General features: G+C 37.0%; 1 protein-coding gene across 2 annotated transcripts in view; it reads left to right on the top strand.

Annotated features, from left to right (window-relative positions):
* The window catches only part of LOC139975815 (uncharacterized), an 87,414-nt gene extending 71,512 nt beyond the window's left edge, over positions 1-15,902 (top strand). For both annotated transcript variants that reach the window (XM_071984012.1, XM_071984011.1), the window contains 19 exons: positions 63-191; positions 318-446; positions 827-955; positions 1,730-1,858; positions 2,551-2,679; positions 3,616-3,744; positions 4,295-4,423; positions 4,691-4,819; positions 5,807-5,935; positions 6,365-6,493; positions 6,856-6,984; positions 7,346-7,474; positions 8,089-8,217; positions 8,783-8,911; positions 9,431-9,559; positions 10,370-10,498; positions 10,861-10,989; positions 11,848-11,976; positions 12,551-15,902. In XM_071984012.1, coding sequence (XP_071840113.1) covers positions 63-191; positions 318-446; positions 827-955; positions 1,730-1,858; positions 2,551-2,679; positions 3,616-3,744; positions 4,295-4,423; positions 4,691-4,819; positions 5,807-5,935; positions 6,365-6,493; positions 6,856-6,984; positions 7,346-7,474; positions 8,089-8,217; positions 8,783-8,911; positions 9,431-9,559; positions 10,370-10,498; positions 10,861-10,989; positions 11,848-11,976; positions 12,551-12,597 — 2,369 coding nt within the window. In that variant the 3' untranslated portion in view covers positions 12,598-15,902. The remainder of the gene's footprint in view (positions 1-62; positions 192-317; positions 447-826; positions 956-1,729; positions 1,859-2,550; positions 2,680-3,615; positions 3,745-4,294; positions 4,424-4,690; positions 4,820-5,806; positions 5,936-6,364; positions 6,494-6,855; positions 6,985-7,345; positions 7,475-8,088; positions 8,218-8,782; positions 8,912-9,430; positions 9,560-10,369; positions 10,499-10,860; positions 10,990-11,847; positions 11,977-12,550) is intronic.
* Positions 15,903-20,774: the final 4,872 nt, after the last annotated feature.

Here is a 20,774-nt window from a genome sequence, read left to right as displayed (position 1 = left end):
AAGACTGCAGCTTTAATACTTTGTAGTCGTTGTTCAATCTTTCTTTGTTTTGTCTTTTTCAGAATGTCCTATCGATACATGGGGTGTCAACTGTGTCAATAATTGCACATGCGCCGACCACGAGATTTGTGAAAAGTCCAACGGTCAGTGTCTGTGTCCCCGTGGCTTCTTTGGAGACGAATGTTCACAGGGTGAGTCATTTTAATTATAATTCTGAAGGTAACCACATTGCTAGTTGAAGTTTGTCTTTAATAGCTGGCCCCATTTCTGAAGAGGTGGCTAACACATCTCGTTTGCTCTGTCCTCTCGTCTTTCAGCCTGCGCTCATGGAAGATGGGGGAGTAACTGTCGCCATACTTGTATCTGTCAGAACGGTGGTATCTGTGACCCAGAGAATGGTGACTGTGCTTGTGCACCAGGATGGAGAGGGCTCAGATGTACAACTGGTAACTATTTCTCTATCTTTACTTTTACTGGCATCTATAATGGCAATTAGGTATCATTGAGTTGGGTTTATATTTTGAAATACAGCCCCCAGTTTTTTCCAACGGCAGAACTTAGCTCAGGTGTTTGTCAACTGCATATCTATAACAAGTTAGGAATGAATTTGCAAACGAGAGTTGAAATGCATAGCACTACAGAGCCGAGTGGTATCAGAGCTCCATATAGGAAAGATTGTTTTAACTGATTGTTAAAACTGATGGTTTAATTTTTAACCCAAATAGGTGATCATTCAAAGAGTAACAATTAAAATTAATAACAAAAGGACAGTCAGGTGTCCTGCCCCTTTGTTTTAAACATTTTAATTTTTCCTTAATTACCTCAGAATGTGCTGTGGGTACTTACGGTCAAGATTGTGGTCTTCAATGTGACTGTGAAAACAGCGCAGGCTGCGATTCAGAAACAGGGGAGTGTATCTGTGCTGATGGATGGAGTGGACCGAGATGTGAAAGCAGTAAGTTGTAACCTCTGTTGCTATGGCTGTACTGTATTCTGCTGCAGTAATTTAATTATTATAAGATCACCATGTATGTAAATGTATGGGATTGTTCTGTAATTTATACAAAGAACAAGAATGCTTATTCAAAATTAATGTTAATCTCGATAATTGATTTATCATAAGTTTGGTTCAGATATGCTTACAGCATCGAGACTCTACATAGTTGTGCTAGTGTGTGCATGTACATGTGTTTGTATACCAGATGTGTGTACTGTGTGTGTACCGTATGTACATGTGCTATGCCTTGCTTGTAAACATGATATATAGGAAATATACGTTGTATTCATGTCGTCATGTATAAGGGTAGTCAGATAGCCAATGGGATGAAGATGTGCCCTATTGCTTTTACATGTGATGTCATGCATATTAATCAGTGGGTGGGGCGTAATGTAAACATGGCCATGTTTGACAACTTATCCTTTGTTTCCATTCATATTTGGCATGTTTCTATTGTAAGTTGCATCTTGAGAAGCATCAGAACTATCAAGCGTGTTGGTGTTTCTGGTTATAGTTTTCTACTATAGGTCTCTTGCTGTGAAATAAATTACCTTACATGATGATAAACATTGTGATGATAATCTGGAGCAGTTGACGAGAGAATAGCAACTCAGTCACCTCAAGAAACCGTTCATCCTCCTTCGATGCAGCTTAAAGCTATATTTTTAAAGAAACAATATCAATGAGTCCAGACAAAACTTAATTTCTTGCCTGTACTTTCTTCATCAACAGAATGTCCTCGTGGATTGTATGGTCGTAACTGTGAGAATGTCTGTATGTGCAGAAACAATGCTACCTGTGATCATATTAGTGGTGCATGCACCTGTGCTCCTGGCTGGACCGGAACTATCTGTAATAAAGGTAGGATATCATTTTGTTAGGTTAAAGACGTCGTTAAAATTGAAGAGTTGTAACCGATGAACAATAAACGGTTGCAGTTCATTGTAGTCGTACATTGGATACAACTTCTATTCAACAGTTTATCTGGTCTTGACTGTGCTGGTGATAAAGGAATTGATACACTAGTGACTCTCAAACAAGTCTTTGAATTAACATTTCATGTAATAGCTGTCACATTTCATGTTAGCTGTCACATCTTTTGCAATAGTCATACATGGATATCTCCTCAAGGTTTCTTTAAAGCAGTGTTTTCCTAACTTTATCCCCCCACGAACCCTCTGTGGGTGTCAGAGTTGTCCACGAACCCCCAACTTTTCGAGACACGACCTGAGTCATTATTATACTGTCATGCTTACACCAACTTCACCACAGTCATGCGGGCTGTGCCTGTTTCATAATTCCGTTATTTATCATATGCACGGTACTGTACTACTATGACAACATATGCGTTTGTCGATAGGTACGACTTGTGAACATTGCTAAATTATATGATATATCAGATTTTAGTTTAAAGAAAGTACTCTAGTTTTGACTTTCAGAAACGTCTCACTAACCACCTGGGATGGACTCACGCACCCCCTGGGGGTTCATGCATCCCAGTTAGGGAACCCCTGCTTAAAGTGTTGTTGCTGACTGTTCATATTTCTTTACAGCTTGTCCAGATGGTTTCTTTGGATACGAATGTCAGCACAGATGTGATTGTGGGAACGGTCAGCAATGTAGCCCTACTAATGGAGCGTGTGCCTGTCGTCCTGGCTTCACTGGATTCAGCTGTCAACAAGGTCAGTTGTGCAGGGTCAAAGTGCTGCAATTTCTAAGACCGTTCTGATAGGTGACCGTGGTAACATTAAAGTTTCATCCTATTTTGTGCATTGAACTGTGAGCACTCTTGTGTTTCTCAATATTCCCTCAGAATCACTTTAGTCATTTTGTGAATTATTGGATGAGCCACTGGCGAGTTGTGATAGTTTGTTGTAAGCCTCTTGAGGTAAATGGGATATGTGTATTTATTGTAATCAGCTTGAGGTAAATGGGATATATATTTAAGTATTTATTGTAATCAGCTTGAGGTAAATGTATATATTTATGAATTTAATATAATCAGCTAGAGGTAAATGTATATATATTTATGTATTTATTGTAATCAGTGTGAGGTAAATGGGATATATATTTATGTATTTATGGTAACTGTTAGATGACGTTGGGTAAATGGGATATATATTTAAGTATTTATTGTAATCAGCTTGAGGTAAAATGGGTCATATATTTTATGTATTTATGGTAACTGTTAGATGGTGTTGGATAATTGGGATATATATTTTTGTATTTATTGTAATCAGCTTGAGGTAAAATGGGATATATATTTATGTATTTATTTAAAGTGTTAGATGGTGCAGTTACCTTCTAGAAGAAGGAGCACGTTAGCTTATGGTTCCGTCAAGGCAAATGGTAGAAAGGTTTCAAATCAGTTTCATCTAATTTGTATCCTGTAATTGCAGTTGTTAGTAGAGGAGAGAAATATCCATAAATCGACTCCAGAAGGGAAACAAACACATTCCATTGTTTTTGTTATAACTATCAACAGTGTTACAACATGAAGGGTGTCACATATAGGTTCATTTGATGGAGTTTGCTCTCTGATGTATCCTTTTGGTTTGGTGGTAGTGATTCTTTTATTGCTTCCACAAGTCTGTAGTAATTTTGTTGATCTGTTACAGAATGTCCAGTCGGTACCTGGGGTGAAGACTGTAGAATGAGTTGTGAATGTGCCAACGGTGCAACGTGTGACTCTGTGAGCGGTCAGTGTATCTGTGCGTCCGGCTGGACTGGACGTCGATGCAACCAAGGTGAGAAACCAAATCGGTCAAGGCTTACCTGGTTGCATCAGATATACAAACATGTTTTCTCCTCCAGTCACGTTTATATGATGATAACCACTCGGAGATATATTGGGCCTGCTTCCCTCTAGAAATTTGCAACACTACTTGTGTCTAATTAATGTGTTGTTTTATTTCAGAATTGCATAATCATGCAGCAGTGCATACCGCTTGGATGTGCTTATTAATTACATTGACTTTGTTTATTTGTTTTTGTTTATTTATTTGTTTTATCACAAAAAATTACAATGTGAAAGGAAGTCTTCTATAAAGCCTGAATCAGCTTAACAGAGTAGAAGACTCACTGGTAAAGAAGAAAAATATAATGCTACATTAACAAGGCATAGGAAATGTAAACTGTGGCATGGACATGGGTACTTTAAAAGGAATAAATAGTAACATTTCACTCGAAGGAACGATTTTGTAACAATCGAAGAAGGAAATCTTCTAGAAATGTATTGCAAACAGATTGATATTTTAATGAATTTGATGCTAGCATTTTGTTCAATTAACTTTGCAGCTTGCTTGCCAGGGTTTTTTGGTGCCGGTTGCACCCAAACATGTAGCTGTCTACTGCACGCAGAGTGTGACCACATCACAGGAGAATGTGACTGCCCTGCTGGCTACTGGGGAAGGACTTGTGAGAAAGGTAAATATAGAAACCAGTCAGCTATACACCCCCTATAAACAGTCTCACTTGGAGTTTACCTTTCTTCCCGTCAATCGCTAACAGACATTCAAATTATTGCTAATTTAATTTATCAAGCATGTCCTAGCTCCATTGCAAATTATACTTTGAGAACAAAGTAAACTAAGGATCAAATGTTTTCCTGTTAAGTCTCAATTTAGATATAGAGATGGTCCTTTCATTAGCTGTTATTTTATTTGTTATTTATTTTCATTTTCTTGTTTACAGAATGCAATGCTGGTTTTTACGGTCCAGGGTGTCAACAGATCTGTGATTGTATGAACGGAGGTGTTTGCGAGAGATTTAACGGAACCTGTCAGTGCCGACCTGGCTATAGTGGAGACCGGTGTGAAGACAGTAAGTTTTATGGCTTATGATTCTTGTTTTGGATCGGAAAGTGAAAAGTCTAAAATTCGTTCTTGTGATTGGCTGGTTTGGTGTCATGTGACCATTCCTTTACAATTTGTCGATGCAATAACAGATTGCGGACATCATCGGCTGCATGCATGATTCTGTGATAATATAAGATATTTTTGAGGGTATAATGTAGAGAAGATTTGCTGTTGCTAAGGTGACAGGTTGATAAGGTAACAGGGTTCAGTGACATTTACAAGAATATTGTAAAAACACAATTTTCCAATGCTCAGCCATAGAGAGCAGATTGTAACAACAACTGAAGCATTACAGGCTGTCATTTCAGGGATGTATTGTGTTATATCTGCCTTTGTGGTGAGTCTGTCATGTCAAGGCACAAAATTAGGGAAAATAATGTCATGAAAGTGACAGCAGAGCACAATTCCTTGACTTTTCTGGCACCCTAAAGTGTAGACCTAACCCACCTCAGGGAGAGTAGTCTTGTGTAGGTCACTTTTTAAATTGTAATTTAGTTTACTAGTGCTGGGGTAGTGACAAAACAAACCCATGTTATAGAATGTGTGAAGTTAGAGCCCATGTTAAACGATGTTTGATACTTGCAGCTTGCATGCATGGATTATAATGTCAATGCTAACAACAAATGTCTTAACCTAAAAGTAATGAGCATATTAACAAAATATTTTAATAATTCTCAGTATTTTGCTTAACCACGTGTTAACAAACTTGTTTTCTCTTCATGACAATTTGTTAGGTGTACTGCTCTGCACAGAAAATTACACATAGTACACTTTAAAGATGTGTTTATTGTGTACATAATGTGTGTAACAACAGTATATGTATGTAGCCATACCACCCGGCAAAGGGTCCTGGACAAAGTGAAATTACACCAATTCAATTCTTAGGTAAATGACTGATTCTGTGGTCAGTAACTGGATTCATCATTAAGATATAATTGGTATTGTTTTACAGCCTGTCCTAGAGATTTCTTTGGTGAGGGATGTATGCAGAGATGTCTATGTCAGAATGGAGCTGATTGTGACTCTATCAGTGGAATCTGTATCTGCCCCCCTGGATGGAAGGGTGCACAGTGTAATAAACGTAAGTATCTACGTATAGGAAGGGTGTACAGTGTGTGTATGTATGTATAGGAAGGTTGCGCAGTGTGTGTATCTATGTATAGGAAGGGTGCACAATGTAATAAACGTTAGTTGTGTGTGTCTATGTATTGGAAGGGTGCACAGTGTAATAAACGTAAGTATCAACGTATACGAAGGGTGCACAGTGTAATAAAGGTAAGTTTTGTGCATCTATGTATTGGAAGGATGCACTTGATACCAGTTGATAACTATCAGGTTGTGACAGGTAAACACATCAAAGTGTGTTTCTAATTGAAGAGTGGGGTGGGGGGGGGTGGGGGTATGGAGGCTATATTTTATTCTTGTTTTATAGCCATCACTATAATTAATGTAGTTGTTGGCATGTTTCACCTTATTTTGTTATCTATGTGTTGTGTTTTCTTTCCATCAGCCTGTTTGGCAGGTTACTATGGTGAAGACTGTCAAGAGATTTGTTACTGTGGTGTCGGTAACCCTTGCAATCATGTGACCGGTGATTGCGTATGTCCAGTGGGCTACACAGGGACAGAGTGCAGTGAGGGTGAGTCTCAATTAAGTTGAATTGGTATTACATATGATTGTAAGCCAGTGTTCTGGTCAGCAACATATGCTGGGATGTTTATGGCTTGTTTATGAACTTAAAATCTTATTCAGGTCGGAAACTCCAAAAAATAAAACAATTGATATGTTTATCATCAGTGTGAGATGCAGAAAAATCACTTAAACTTGAAATTATTGTTGAATAACAACATAATACTGGTTGCAGACTGGGGGCATTTGGAGCTTTTACAGATGAACTGGAATTTATCTCCAATTTAGCAAAGTAACATTCCGTCTGAATATTTCAATAAAGGCTATACACAACACATACCAACAGCCAATTGTCTTGCTTTCTTTGTTTAGCTTGTCCTGAGGGTACCTGGGGCCAAGATTGTACAGAGAGCTGTTCTTGTGGGGCTAATCAGGTCTGCAGTCCGATTACTGGTGAATGTTCGTGTCGACCTGGTTACCGGGGGAGACACTGCAGCAGAGGTAAGTTCACTGTTCAAAGCAATTCACAGAATAATGCTGTATATGTCACTAACATGTAAACTCATAGTAGATACTATATTGGTTGTGTGCATTATCACCATCGATGTTACCATAGTTACTAGTATTTAACATTCTGTCTATATGATTCCAACGTTGCTTGCTCGTGCAGCAATTTTTGTATTGTTTCACCGCAAATGATTGTATCATTTGGCAAGGGGGTAATATTATATAACAATAGTTGATATCATGTGACCGGTGTTGATAATCATGTAAACACAAGTTAATGGTTGATTTTTAATTATCATGATTGATTGATTAATTGAGTATCATGTAACATAAGTTAATGGTTGATTCATTACAGATTGTCACGAAGGGTCTTATGGACCTAACTGCCTTCAAGAATGCCAATGTGAGAATGGGGGTACTTGTAATCATAATGATGGTTCCTGTTCCTGCACAGATGGCTATATTGGAAGCCTTTGTGAATTATGTAAGTCATCATACATCACTGTTAGTGCCTAGCTCTTTCATCTAAAGGGAGTTTTGACAGTGAATACGTATATACTTGGTCAGGAAGAAGAATGTATGCCCTTCCCCTGTGCAGACTTTTATGCAACCCCCCCCCCCAATCTGAGCCACCATCATATGTACAAAACCTGATGCACAATGGTATAATAGAACTTTGGAAAGATAAATGATGGTGTCTCCTCTTAATTTTGTACAATGTGATTCAAAGAACAATTAATACAAATCCACCATTTAAATTAAATCATATTTAAAAAGAGATTGTCAGATGTGCTAGTTTTTATCAACATATATGAGATGTTTCTTTTACATGCTCATAGGCTAGAATTAATAATTTAATGTAATTGAACTGTAGTTGGAAACTTTTGATGGAATAACTTAAAGGTAACCTCAGCCCCGACAACAAAAGGTACAGAGCGTTGCAGCCTTATCTTTCTTGAGGAGCATGGGCAGCTTCTTATTTTTTGAGGAGTATTGTAACATGAGGATGGGGCAAGTTGGGACAGGATGACTATAGACATGAATGATTGTTAATTTGAACATTTTGTCCTCAATTGCTGTTCTTTTTTTTTGGTACAGCTTGTCCAGAGGGAACCTATGGACGAAACTGTGCCGAGAGATGCGAATGTCAAAATGGTGGTTCTTGCCATAACATCACAGGAGAGTGTACATGTCCAGCAGGGTACACTGGTCCTAAGTGTGAAAGAGGTATGAACATACAGATGGTATATGGTGGCATTCATCAAATCTTAATTTAATATGTATGTCTTACTGTAGCATACAACTGGTGTAGGTCTATAAAGGTCAAAGGTCAGCAAACTATGACACATGACTCAAAAGTGCGTTGCAAACAAATTTAGGTGGTTGGTAGGATTTTTGTCAATGGTGGAAAACACTTTCACACTTTTTGGAACTTGCCGACATCAATAGTCCAAGCTATCTAGCTTTCGTGCATTCTGATGCATGGAAATAAACCGGGTCATGGCTCATGAAAACCCTTGGAAACCCTTGGGTTGTGGGCCTATGAGTTGCAAACAACTGCAATAAGACCTAAGTATGTTTTGACTTAATGCTGCATACAGTACATCTGATGTAGGGATTATTAACTTTGTTACAGCTGTTATTGGGTCAATGAGTTGTAAGTTTGCAATTTGGGATCATAGGCATAGAGTCTTTTCAGAAATTTTTCAGTATCGGACTGGGATCCTTTCCTTTCTTGAAATGCTGTCAGTGAGTAGGTCATCTAACTATCAGTTATATCTTTCATTTACAGGATGCCAAGAAGGAAGATTTGGTGAATACTGTCAAAGTGTGAAAGACTGCTTGAATGGAGGTATATTGGATCCAGTGACTGGACGATGCCAGTGTCCCATGGGATGGATGGGCAACATGTGTGACCAAGGTGGGTTGTCCATTCTGATCTTATTATCGATAGTACCTCAAATTACCTGGAAATCAATAGATTGTTTATTCAAAAGTCATTAAAATATGGTTGCAAGAGAAGTCATAATTTAACAGAGAAATACATACTTTTCTATATTGGATTAAACAGTTAAATAACATTGAGATTAGCCTTATGATGATTACCATGGAGATACCTTGGTTAGTTTGGCAGGTTACATGTCTTGTTCAGAGAGACACAAGCCTACAATGTAACAAAACCATAGTTTTATGATTCATTTGTTGCAATTAAATGACACAATGTTTTTGCATGCCTTCAAAAGGATTCAGGTACCTTAAATACCTCTTTTCTTTATCACAATTGAAACACGTAATATGCTGTGCTCAAGAAAATGTTAACAGTTTTACAACTAATATGTCTTCAAGTTCATACACAGTCAATTTCTTTGTGGTGGGTAATTATTGATCAGATTTGCCATGATTTTGATTATATTTATTATTTTACTTTCTTGATAAATAGAATGTTCCTCTGATCAGTATGGACCGAACTGTGAGCTCTCCTGTCAGTGTCTAAATGGAGGCCGTTGTGACAGATATACTGGATGCTGTGAATGTAGTGATGGATATTACGGACACAACTGTCAATTTAGTATGTATAGTCTCTTTTTCCTTCCTTCCTTCTTCCTTTGAACAAATATAAGCCTGTTTCTGATCTCATGTTAGCATTACTCATGCAGCAGAGCAAATTTGAAATATCCATATTGTCAACTTTCTCATCTTCATTTCCGATGAAAACCTAAAGTAAGACTATTCGAGCTATGATTGGATTGCCTATGTTAGTTTTAAGTTTCAAGTTTATTTGTACCATCGTCATTAATTTATATTTTATAACATGATTAGTAGTAAATTAATATACTTATATATTATAAATGATATGCAATAATCAGTATATATATATACATATGATGGGTAGAGGAGTCAGAATAAGCAGAGCTTTTTGAGTCTGACCACTTACTATAAAGAAAGGAAAAGAAATAAAGAAAATAATTAGCAATGTGCTAATTACAAAAGAATAACAGCAACATTTAAGAACGGTCTAAATATGCATATACTGTAATATGAAGTCGACATCAATTTTCTCTCAACCTATTATTAAAAGTATATAAAGTAGTATCCAATTCAGTGAGATTAGATGAGAGTGAATTCCAGAGAGTAACACCACTTGAACGAATCTCGGACTGTCTAAGTCTAGTTCTTGAATATGGAATGTTTAGAGTATACATTGATATTGTGTTGTAATGATGCAGATTAGCTTTGAGGACTGACCGTGATGCAGAAAGCATATATAATACAGTGATGCATTATTGCTGATGGGTTAGAAATGTTATTTAATATTTGTTTCTTTATACTGGATCACTTCAAACTCTCACTAATTTGAATCTATTTATACCGATAATAGCTTGCCCTCAAGGGTCATACGGTCCTTACTGTGCAGAGAAGTGTGACTGCCACAGAGACGCACAGTGTGACCCTGTCACGGGTCAGTGTAGATGTCCAGCTGGGAGGACGGGACCAGAGTGCAAACAGAGTAAGTTTCACAATTTCCATCCTTTTCTCTCTTTGGAATGTTTTAGATGAACGACTGTAATGCATGCTTCATGATAGTCAAATGTCATATCTGTGTCAGACATATGTATGTATGTTATATTGTTGCCTGTAATATTAACAATAGTCTGAACTTTTAGAGGTAGTTACTTGATGAGGAATAAAGCAAGATATGATATGATTCATATCTCGACCTGTCAGTCCTGTCATGGCAATGTTTCCTCATTTTTCATTTCTTTATTACAAAGCTGTTGAATAGAATTAGGGAATAGCAGGGTGGCCTGATTGCATACAGGTTTCACAATTTGTTATAATTTTTCTTTTATGTTGTCTTTTCTTCCACAGCATGTCCTACTGGATTTTTTGGATCCAACTGTTTTCAACTATGTGACTGTGCTAATATGACGCAGTGCAACCCAGCTACGGGTGTGTGTGAATGTCCCCCAGGTTTAACTGGAGAGACATGCCAAACAGGTTAGGCTATATTTCATTTTGGTCACCTTTTTCATTCCAATGTTTGCATATGTGTGTGTGTATGTGCAAATGCGTGTATCTCAAGATCAATCACAAATATGTGATTGGTCAGGGTCCATTCATGATCCCTACCATTTGTGGTGCGGCTATCATGATGAGTGAGTGGGGCTTACTGTAAAAGGCCTAAATTGCTGTTGCAAAGAACATGTACATACAATGTAGTTAAATCACCATTACATGTTAACTAAATCGGACATACGGTTCTACAGATATTGACATTTTCAAACTGGTAAGCCTTGCCAACTCATTAATATTCAAGAGATGGGAACCAAGAACAATAGAGCACATCTACACATCATGGGGCATCAATCTACCAAGGATGACATTGATTTAACTTGTGCTTGATGAGATATCGTGTTTGCAAGCTGTTTTCAACGATTTCCCAGTAAGCCCCACCCACCCACTCATGAATACTAATGCTGTAAAACTTGTTGTTGCAAAGAACATGCATACTATGCACTTACATCACAATGCCAAGAACGAATTAAATCGAACATACAGTTGAAGAGATATTGACATTTAAAAAAAAAATCTGTTAAGCCCCTCCCACTCATTAATATGCATGAGATGGAAACTACAAACAATAGGGCACATCTACACATCATGGGCCATCTACCTACCCAGTATGACATTGACTCAGTTGTGGTTGGTAAGATATCATGTTTACAAGCCGTTTTCAAACTATTTCTCATTAAGCCCCACCCACACTTTGTCTGATGAAGTTAATCCTCCATTAAAGTATCAAGTATAATGACCCGCAGAAGTTCATTCTCCTCTCATTGTCTTATCTTTGATCAGAATGTCCAGAAGGCAAGTTTGGACCAGACTGCTCTCTAAACTGTGACTGTTTAAATGGAGCATCATGTGATTCAGTAACAGGGTCTTGTCTCTGTGTAAATGGACACTTTGGAGCCAGGTGTCAACTAAGTGAGTTTAATCATTTCTTATCGTCTCTCCTGTGATGTTATCGACTTCAAGATGTAGAAGATTATTAAACATGTACATTTTTTTCCTCAGAAAGACATTTCTACAAGTCCAAAAATACATTTTTCCAGAAAAAAACATTTCAGTGTTGATCAGATTTGAATCTTGTCAGAATGGTTAATAACTTAATGCAGCATTACAAATATGAATTAGACAGTATTAAAGCTGAGATTGATTGTGAGATGCATTGGAAACTAAGAAACAATAAAAACAAAATTTTTGCTACATAGTGTTTCTGTGATTTTATCCCAGAATTAACCATGACCAATAGTTCAAGATTCACCAAGTCATTCAGGCATAAATCTATTTATATTGAAGAACAAGGGCTAAGGTTAATTTGTGTACGGTAAATGGTGCATTCAGAATACACTTCAAGTGTAATAAATATGACATAATGTTAATGATCTTGTGAGCCTCACTAAAGGATATGTTGTGCAGTTTATTTTAGCAACATGCATAGTATTGATCCAGTCTCTCTACAAGATGTTAACCAGTACATATACCTTATCTTTGACAGATTCTCTCAGTGAAAGGCTACGAGGAGATCTTGCAGGAAATTTTTAACTTTTTGCCACGAGTATCCTTTTAGTGCCAGTGAGGGAGGTATCTTAACTTCTGGCCGCTAGTATCCTGATTAGTGCCGGAGGTATCGTCGGTCATGCCAGAGAGGATGAGGAGAGCAAAGATATGAAGAAGACTTGAGACTACTAACTCAGAGATATTCACACTCTGTAAATATGTTCCTCTGGCAACCAGAGGAATGTTTGGTACCCTTAGTGTTGTCATATCTGGGTAGTAATTATAGAGGTGAAGTATAACCACCATCAAGGTGTTTGAAGAGGTAATCAGAAAAGCTGCCTTCCCTCCCTGAGCACACATCAAACATGATGGTGGTGCATCTACTGCTGTTGTGAGTGGAAGACTCCTCCCAGTGGGGGAGAAACAGACAAATATTTGACAATGTGTGATGGACATGGAGTAGATTTGTATGTATTTAAAAATTCAGTATTTTGTAAAAAGAAAGAGCAAAGTCAAGTTACCTTTTTCATGCATTATTCTTAAAAATTTAGATTTCATATTTAATTTGAGTTTGCATTTTAGGATTTAAATTAGGTCAACCCTTAGTGCCTTAGAGAGGAATCAATAACAATTTGAGAGCTAACTGATTATGCAAAGACTTGTAAATACTCTTAGTGCACTAGTCAGTGGAAATACTCATTTTGCAAAGCAAGTATTACCATAGCCATGGGATTGAATGGAAAGATAGCATCACTTCCTTCTCACATGCAAATCTAGGCTATATCTGAAGAACATAGCAGATGTGTGACTAGTAATTAAAGTTGGGTCACACCAACAAGTATTCTATGAAGTAATAAGTGCCTAGTACAGGATTATAACATGTAGAATAGAACAACCTTTAATGGGGTAAGAGAATTGTAAGCAATACCTGGAAGGGTTTTATAATCTTTGCTAATTGCTGCCACTCAATCACTTTTTCCACTGATTTATGTTGTGATCAGTTAAGCACCACAAGTTTAAAGGAGCTCCCTGTGCATAGCTGTCAGAAATATTTAGCCGATATGTTTGTATGAGTCATGTCTTTCATGAAGACAGTTTTGCCTCTCATTGTTTCGATTAAATAAAAACAATACAGGGTTTTTGAGAATCGGGAGTAAACAAGAATAATCTTTACCAAGAAAGCTCTGTAGTACTAAGAGGAATAGTTTAACTATCTGAATTAAGTGAGTTGGTACTCCAGTAAAGCACGCTGTAGTATGTGACAAAATACAGCAGTCACACTATTTGACTATGAAATTGATACATATGTTATGACTATATCTTTCCTACATGGCTTGGGTGACACAAGTATAGTAGTGGAAACTAATCTCAATGCACACAATATATATATTAATAGCAATCTAATGTGCATGATGTATGTAGTTTAATGAGGGGGATCCTCAGTAATTAACTACCAATTTATTTTGATCACAACAAAACTTTGAAAATGAACCAAACTATTATCATGACGTCCTACTTGATAAGTTACTCTGTCTACATTCTTGACAATGTCCTATAGTCAGGTATGTATGTGTGTATGTATGTATGTATGTATGTATGTATGTATGTATGTATGTGTGTATGTGTGTATGTATGTATGTATGTATGTATGTATGTATGTATGTATGTATGTATGTATTTTTAGATCCTCCTGCAAGCAGGAACTCGCGAAGAAGCCTCATTGGCTTATCAAAGCTGCAAGCTGATCGAAGTCAGTCTCTTACATTCATATTTAACGTCTATGATTATGAATTGTCAATTGTCAACAGTTAAGCAGTTAAGGTCTGTGGTGACCGCAATGTACAAGGGTAACCCTGAACATGTGTAACCATCGTTCCGTAAAGTGATGGGTCATAGTTCTCCTCGATCTCAGGCTGGGAGTTCAGATAGGTTTTTGAACTTCCAAGCAGCCAATCAGAGACTTTCATAGTGCGCTACGCGCTAGAAAAGAAGAACGATCAACTCTCGGCTACAATACATCAAAATACAACTTGCAATGACGATATTTTTTACCGTATATTGTATGTTCACATCTATGGCCTGTGGTATATGCTTGGAATACGAACCAGCGGTTAGACAGACATTGAAAGCTTTCATGAGCTTCTTAAAATATGAACACAATTTTGGAAAGAAGTCAAGTTCACCCTGAAGTGTAATCCTTAGTAAATTATTAATCTTTTGCCATTGAAAGTGTAGTTAAGGAAAATGATGTAGTGAAGCAGTAGCTTAGGGCTCTGTGAGAATCAAGCTGGTGATGATATTATTAACTAATAACTAATAATAATAATATTATGAATTGCCGTATAGATACATGAACTACTTGCCTTATATTAAAGGTGATTTGGCTCGCTAAGGAGTTGATTTCAGACGATTAAAATAGAGGCTGGCTCCTTACTTTCTTTTTCTTTTTATTATTTATTGTTGCTTTTGTTTTTAATGCTTTTTAATTATACATATAACAACAAGCCATTTCAAGTAATTTATTTTTAATCTTTTTGTACATTTGTTTAATTCAGATATTTTGATGCAGACAATTGATATCTTCAGTATAAATGTTCATAGATAATTTGACAGGTGTTGTGACTGGATCTTCATAATATATATCTGATAAGAATAATGTTTGATAAAAGTAACCTATTATATGCCAATGTGGACTTAGCTTGGCAGTATGATATATATAATAACACTGAACTGGGTAAATCTGTTGAACCTAAACAGAGAGATTCATATTACTCATACAGCATCCCAGTGGTATAATAATATATGTAAGGGTAAATATAAGGGCCAGGATTATGTGTGCTGCTGGGGTAGTTCTTATATTACCATTATCATTTTCTTTTCTTTTGTTTTTAGTATCTATTATGTGATATTATTTATGTAATCAAGCATCAACCATTAACCAATTGATTATGACTATCTGTGAAGTCACTGAGAGTATTCAGACTTTGATTGACTCTATCCTGCCAAAACCATCTATTCTGCCATAATCTTGTATAATTAATGGCTTTGAAAGAGACATACATGCCTAGAAACATGTATGCTTGCTAGCCATTTGACTCTACTGTAGTCCAGCTAGACTAGTGATATATGGATGTATAAGAGACCTCAGTAGTCCAGCTAGACAAGTGATATATGGATGTATAAGAGACCTCAGTAGTCCAGCTAGACTAGTGATATATGGATGTATAAGAGACCACAGTAGTCCAGCTAGACTAGTGATATATGGATGTATAAGAGACCTCAGTAGTCCAGCTAGACTAGTGATATATGGATGTATAAGAGACCTCAGTAGTGCAGCTGGACTAGCGATATATGGATGTATAATATACTTCAGTAGTCCAGCTAGACTAGTGATCCATTGATGTATAAGATACTTCAGTAGTCCAGCTAGACTAGTGGTATATGGGTGTATAAGATACCTCAGTAGTCCAGCTAGACTAGTGATATATTGATGTATAAGATACCTCAGTAGTCCAGCTAGACTAGTGATATATGGATGTATAAGATACCTCAGTAGTCCAGCTAGACTAGTGATATATTGATGTATAAGAGACCCCAGTAGTCCAGCTAGACTAGTGATATATTGATGTATAAGAGACCTCAGTAGTCCAGCTAGACTAGTGATATATGGATGTATAAGATACTTCAGTAGTCCATCTAGACTAGTGATATATTGATGTATAAGAGACCCCAGTAGTCCAGCTAGACTAGTGATATATGGATGTATAAGAGACCTCAGTAGTCCAGCTAGACTAGTGATATATGGATGTATAAGAGACCTCAGTAGTCCAGCTAGACTAGTGATATATGGATGTATAAGAGACCTCAGTAGTCCAGCTAGACTAGTGATATATGGATGTATAAGATACTTCAGTAGTCCATCTAGACTAGTGATATATTGATGTATAAGAGACCCCAGTAGTCCAGCTAGACTAGTGATATATTGATGTATAAGAGACCTCAGTAGTCCAGCTAGACTAGTGATATATGGATGTATAAGATACTTCAGTAGTCCATCTAGACTAGTGATATATTGATGTATAAGAGACCCCAGTAGTCCAGCTAGACTAGTGATATATGGATGTATAAGAGACCTCAGTAGTCCAGCTAGACTAGTGATATATGGATGTATAAGATACTTCAGTAGTCCATCTAGACTAGTGATATATTGATGTATAAGAGACCCCAGTAGTCCAGCTAGACTAGTGATATATGGATGTATAAGATACCTCAGTAGTCCAGCTAGACTAGTGATATATGGATGTATAAGATACTTCAGTAGTCCATCTAGACTAGTGATATATGGATGTATAAGATACTTCAGTAGTCCAGCTAGACTAGTGATATATGGATGTATAAGATACTTCAGTAGTCCATCTAGACTAGTGATATATTGATGTATAAGAGACCCCAGTAGTCCAGCTAGACTAGTGATATATGGATGTATAAGAGACCTCAGTAGTCCAGCTAGACTAGTGATATATGGATGTATAAGAGACCTCAGTAGTCCAGCTAGACTAGTGATATATGGATGTATAAGAGACTTCAGTAGTCCAGCTAGACTAGTGATATATGGATGTATAAGAGACCCCAGTAGTCCAGCTAGACTAGTGATATATGGATGTATAAGAGACCTCAGTAGTCCAGCTAGACTAGTGATATATGGATGTATAAGATACCTCAGTAGTCCAGCTAGACTAGTGATATATGGATGTATAAGAGACCTCAGTAGTCCAGCTAGACTAGTGATATATGGATGTATAAGAGACTTCAGTAGTCCAGCTAGACTAGTGATATATGGATGTATAAGAGACCTCAGTAGTCCAGCTAGACTAGTGATATATGGATGTATAAGAGACCTCAGTAGTCCAGCTAGACTAGTGATATATGGATGTATAAGAGACCTCAGTAGTCCAGCTAGACTAGTGATATATTGATGTATAAAAGACCTCAGTAGTCCAGCTAGACTAGTGATATATTTATGTATAAGAGACTTCAGTAGTCCAGCTAGACTAGTGATCCATTGATGTATAAGAGACCTCAGTAGTCCCGCTAGACTAGTGATCCAATAATGTATAAGAGACCTCAGTAGTCCCGCTAGACTAGTGATCCAATAATGTATAAGAGACCTCAGTAGTCCAGCAAGACTAGTGATCCATTGATGTATAAGATACCTCAGGCTAGACTAGACTATTGATGGGACATATAAGAGACTTCAGTGTATTATGTTGATGGTGGTAACATATTAATTCTAGCCATCCTTCACAGAGACAGGTATCGGATTTGCTAAACTATGCCAACCTTACGAAAGGTCTTGAAGTATTCAAAATGGTGGTAAAATTTGTGACTTATTACTTGTATGCTTTCATATGAAAATGTATTTATTATCTATATTTACAGTTGGTGTGCTTTTTACACAGGTTTATTATGCAACACTTTCACATTTGTATGTGTGGCAGATAATCAATGTATGCAGCCTTTTTTAATATATTTTTTTAAAATTTCTTATTTTAATGAGGGAGCTGTCTTACTGTCAGTGGCAGCCAAGGCTTAATCGTAATTATGTAGAAAAATTCTAAGTTGATCACTGAGAGAACCAAAAGTTAGTCAATGCTGGTTATTATGCCTTCCGTGATAACAGACAAAAAAAATTATTTTTTTCCCCCCAAAGATGGCAAAGAAGTGCAAATAATAGATTCATCACACAGTAATTTGACTAACTCTACTCAATGCTGCATTTCTGTGTCCTATTTTCCTTTTTTAATGGTTTCATTCATATTTTTTTATTGAGTTTAAGTTGGTTAATGACAAACCTAACAGGTGACTCTGTATGTGTGTGGCAGCCATTAATTAAAATAACCATGTTTTAGTAATGTTCTTCGGTGGCAGTTGTCCTTGAACAGAGGTTTTCATGTACCTGTTATTGTATAAGCAAGTCTTGTAATGGAGTTAATTAGTAATTACCCAAGAAATATTGAGTCATGGTTGGTAGTAGCCCTCACCCCCACTGGAGACAGACTTAATAGTGTAGATATTGCGCCTAAACAAACAATTGTAATGAGTTAACACTAGGGTGGATTGGATCCTCCTAACCATTCTGGTGGTCACATTCAAACAGGTTAAATGATGTTGTTTGGAAATGAACTGGATAATACATAGTGTACATTCATGGACTGTTTGTACTGACTGTGTTATTGTGCCCATATGGGTATAATCATCAACTGCATTGATAGGTGACAAATATTAATACTCTTCCTCACCTGTATATTTTCAATGTTCAGGTTTGTTTTCCTTTTATTGTCTGTGTGAATTGTTATGTATTTCTTTCCTTTTTTTACAGAAAACCTTGTTATTTAAAAAAATAAAAAATATCAAAGAAATTAAACTCATAACTTCTTGAATCTTTTTTTGTCGTTTGTTAGTTATACAACAGAAACCCCACAGCTGTTCAAAATTTTCTATAGCTTGTACTTGCAAGTCAGCCAGTCCTACCAAAGTTCTATCACATGACCCTCATAGCGTGGTATGCTTCCACATTATAAAAAGAGATCCAGTTGGTATTGAACATCAATGGTTTATTATAAGGCAGAAAATTGAGTGCGGTCTCATTACAGAAGGTGCCGTTAATGTCTTTGTGTCTATTTTGATTTAAAAAAAATACCCTCGTATAGTATAGACCAACTGCCTCAATTGTTGACCGACCCATCTTTGCCCCTAGCCTTATTGGTGTATATGAATGTATTTATGTGTATGTGTGTGTGTATGTATGTATGTATGTGTGTATGTATGTGTGTATGTATGTGTATATGTATGTAAGGGTGTATGTATCTATTCATACTCGGATACATATCTATGTATGTATTACAGTTTAAAATTATAATTATACCCTAAGACGGTCGAATACTGTTATCACCAGATTAAGTTAAGTTCCATGTCATATGTAACATCTGGGTGCAGACCTATAACTTTCAAAGTTATTCGTCCTCCTTCGCGAAAAGGTTATCATCCTCCATCGGCCAATACAAATGTGACCCGTATTTTCAGGCACGTGATGATCGTTTGCAAGTTGTCGAATTACATATTGCAATCGATTGTGACCTGAATGAACTGGGTATCGGGTCTCAATGAGGTGTCTATATCAGCAAACAACAGAAACATGAGATAAAGAACGCATACCCAGCACCTTCCTCTGTACATAAGAAAAAACAAAAACACCCCTCATCAATGGATCGGATGAATCGTTATGGTGTATTTGATAATTTTACCATGTATCTATTAACAGCTTTTCCTATATTGCTGTAGACAAATTCGACAACAATCTACAATCAAGCTATACTGAGAAATGAATCGAAACAATTCTTCTATAAAGATGAAGCTGGTGTACGTCTTAATGTTGAGCTTCCTAGTGGTGTCACTGGTGGCGACGACTGACTCTTCCAGCCCCCCCCCCCCTCCACCTTCCGCTGCACACTCATCACTTATGTCGAGGAAAGTCAAATCGGGTTCGAAAAGAAAGATTTTTCACCAAAATAGTTTGACGAATCTAAAGTTTGAGGAAAGGTTTGTTCTTTCGGGGATTTTTTGTTTCTTCGTCGTTCTTTCTTTGTTTATTCTCTTCTTGATTCTCGAAAAACCGCGATAGGAATCTTACACAAATAGTTACCTTTACATACGAAAGTTGTAATGGTTATGGCGGAAATATCATCTATAATTCGCCCTCTACCATAACCGTCTTTTGTGTGAGGAAAAGTTTGTTCTTTCATCTGCATTATTTATTCGTCTTCCTTTTCTTTCCTTTTTTTTTTTTTTTTTCTTTTTTGGTATTCTGAACTTTATATATTAAAATTGTAGTTTTTATGGAGGAAATATCCATTGACTTCGCCTTCTGAAACTACAACCACACGATAGCCTAGTATTTCATGAAATGTTGTATGCAAAACTCCTTTTCCTACCAAGACCGGGATTTTTTTCAATAACCCCATGGCAGCGCCTCCTTTGTTAAATATTTTATTCGCCTCTGGCCCTTCGACAAAAGTTCAGCCCTCTACCTTAATCAGACGGGGGGAATTCGGAATCCCCCCCCTCAACACCAAACGCCACAAACACCCAAAACCTGTGCACGCCACTGGGTAATTATCCAGTCCATTAATGGGGTAATTGTGACAACTCTAATGTTGTGTAAT

Source organism: Apostichopus japonicus, chromosome 11 (genome assembly GCF_037975245.1).
Source record: "Apostichopus japonicus isolate 1M-3 chromosome 11, ASM3797524v1, whole genome shotgun sequence".
Classification (NCBI taxonomy): domain Eukaryota; kingdom Metazoa; phylum Echinodermata; class Holothuroidea; order Aspidochirotida; family Stichopodidae; genus Apostichopus; species Apostichopus japonicus.
The sequence above is the reverse complement of the archived record's forward strand: the minus strand, read 5'-3'. Positions and strand labels throughout refer to the sequence as shown.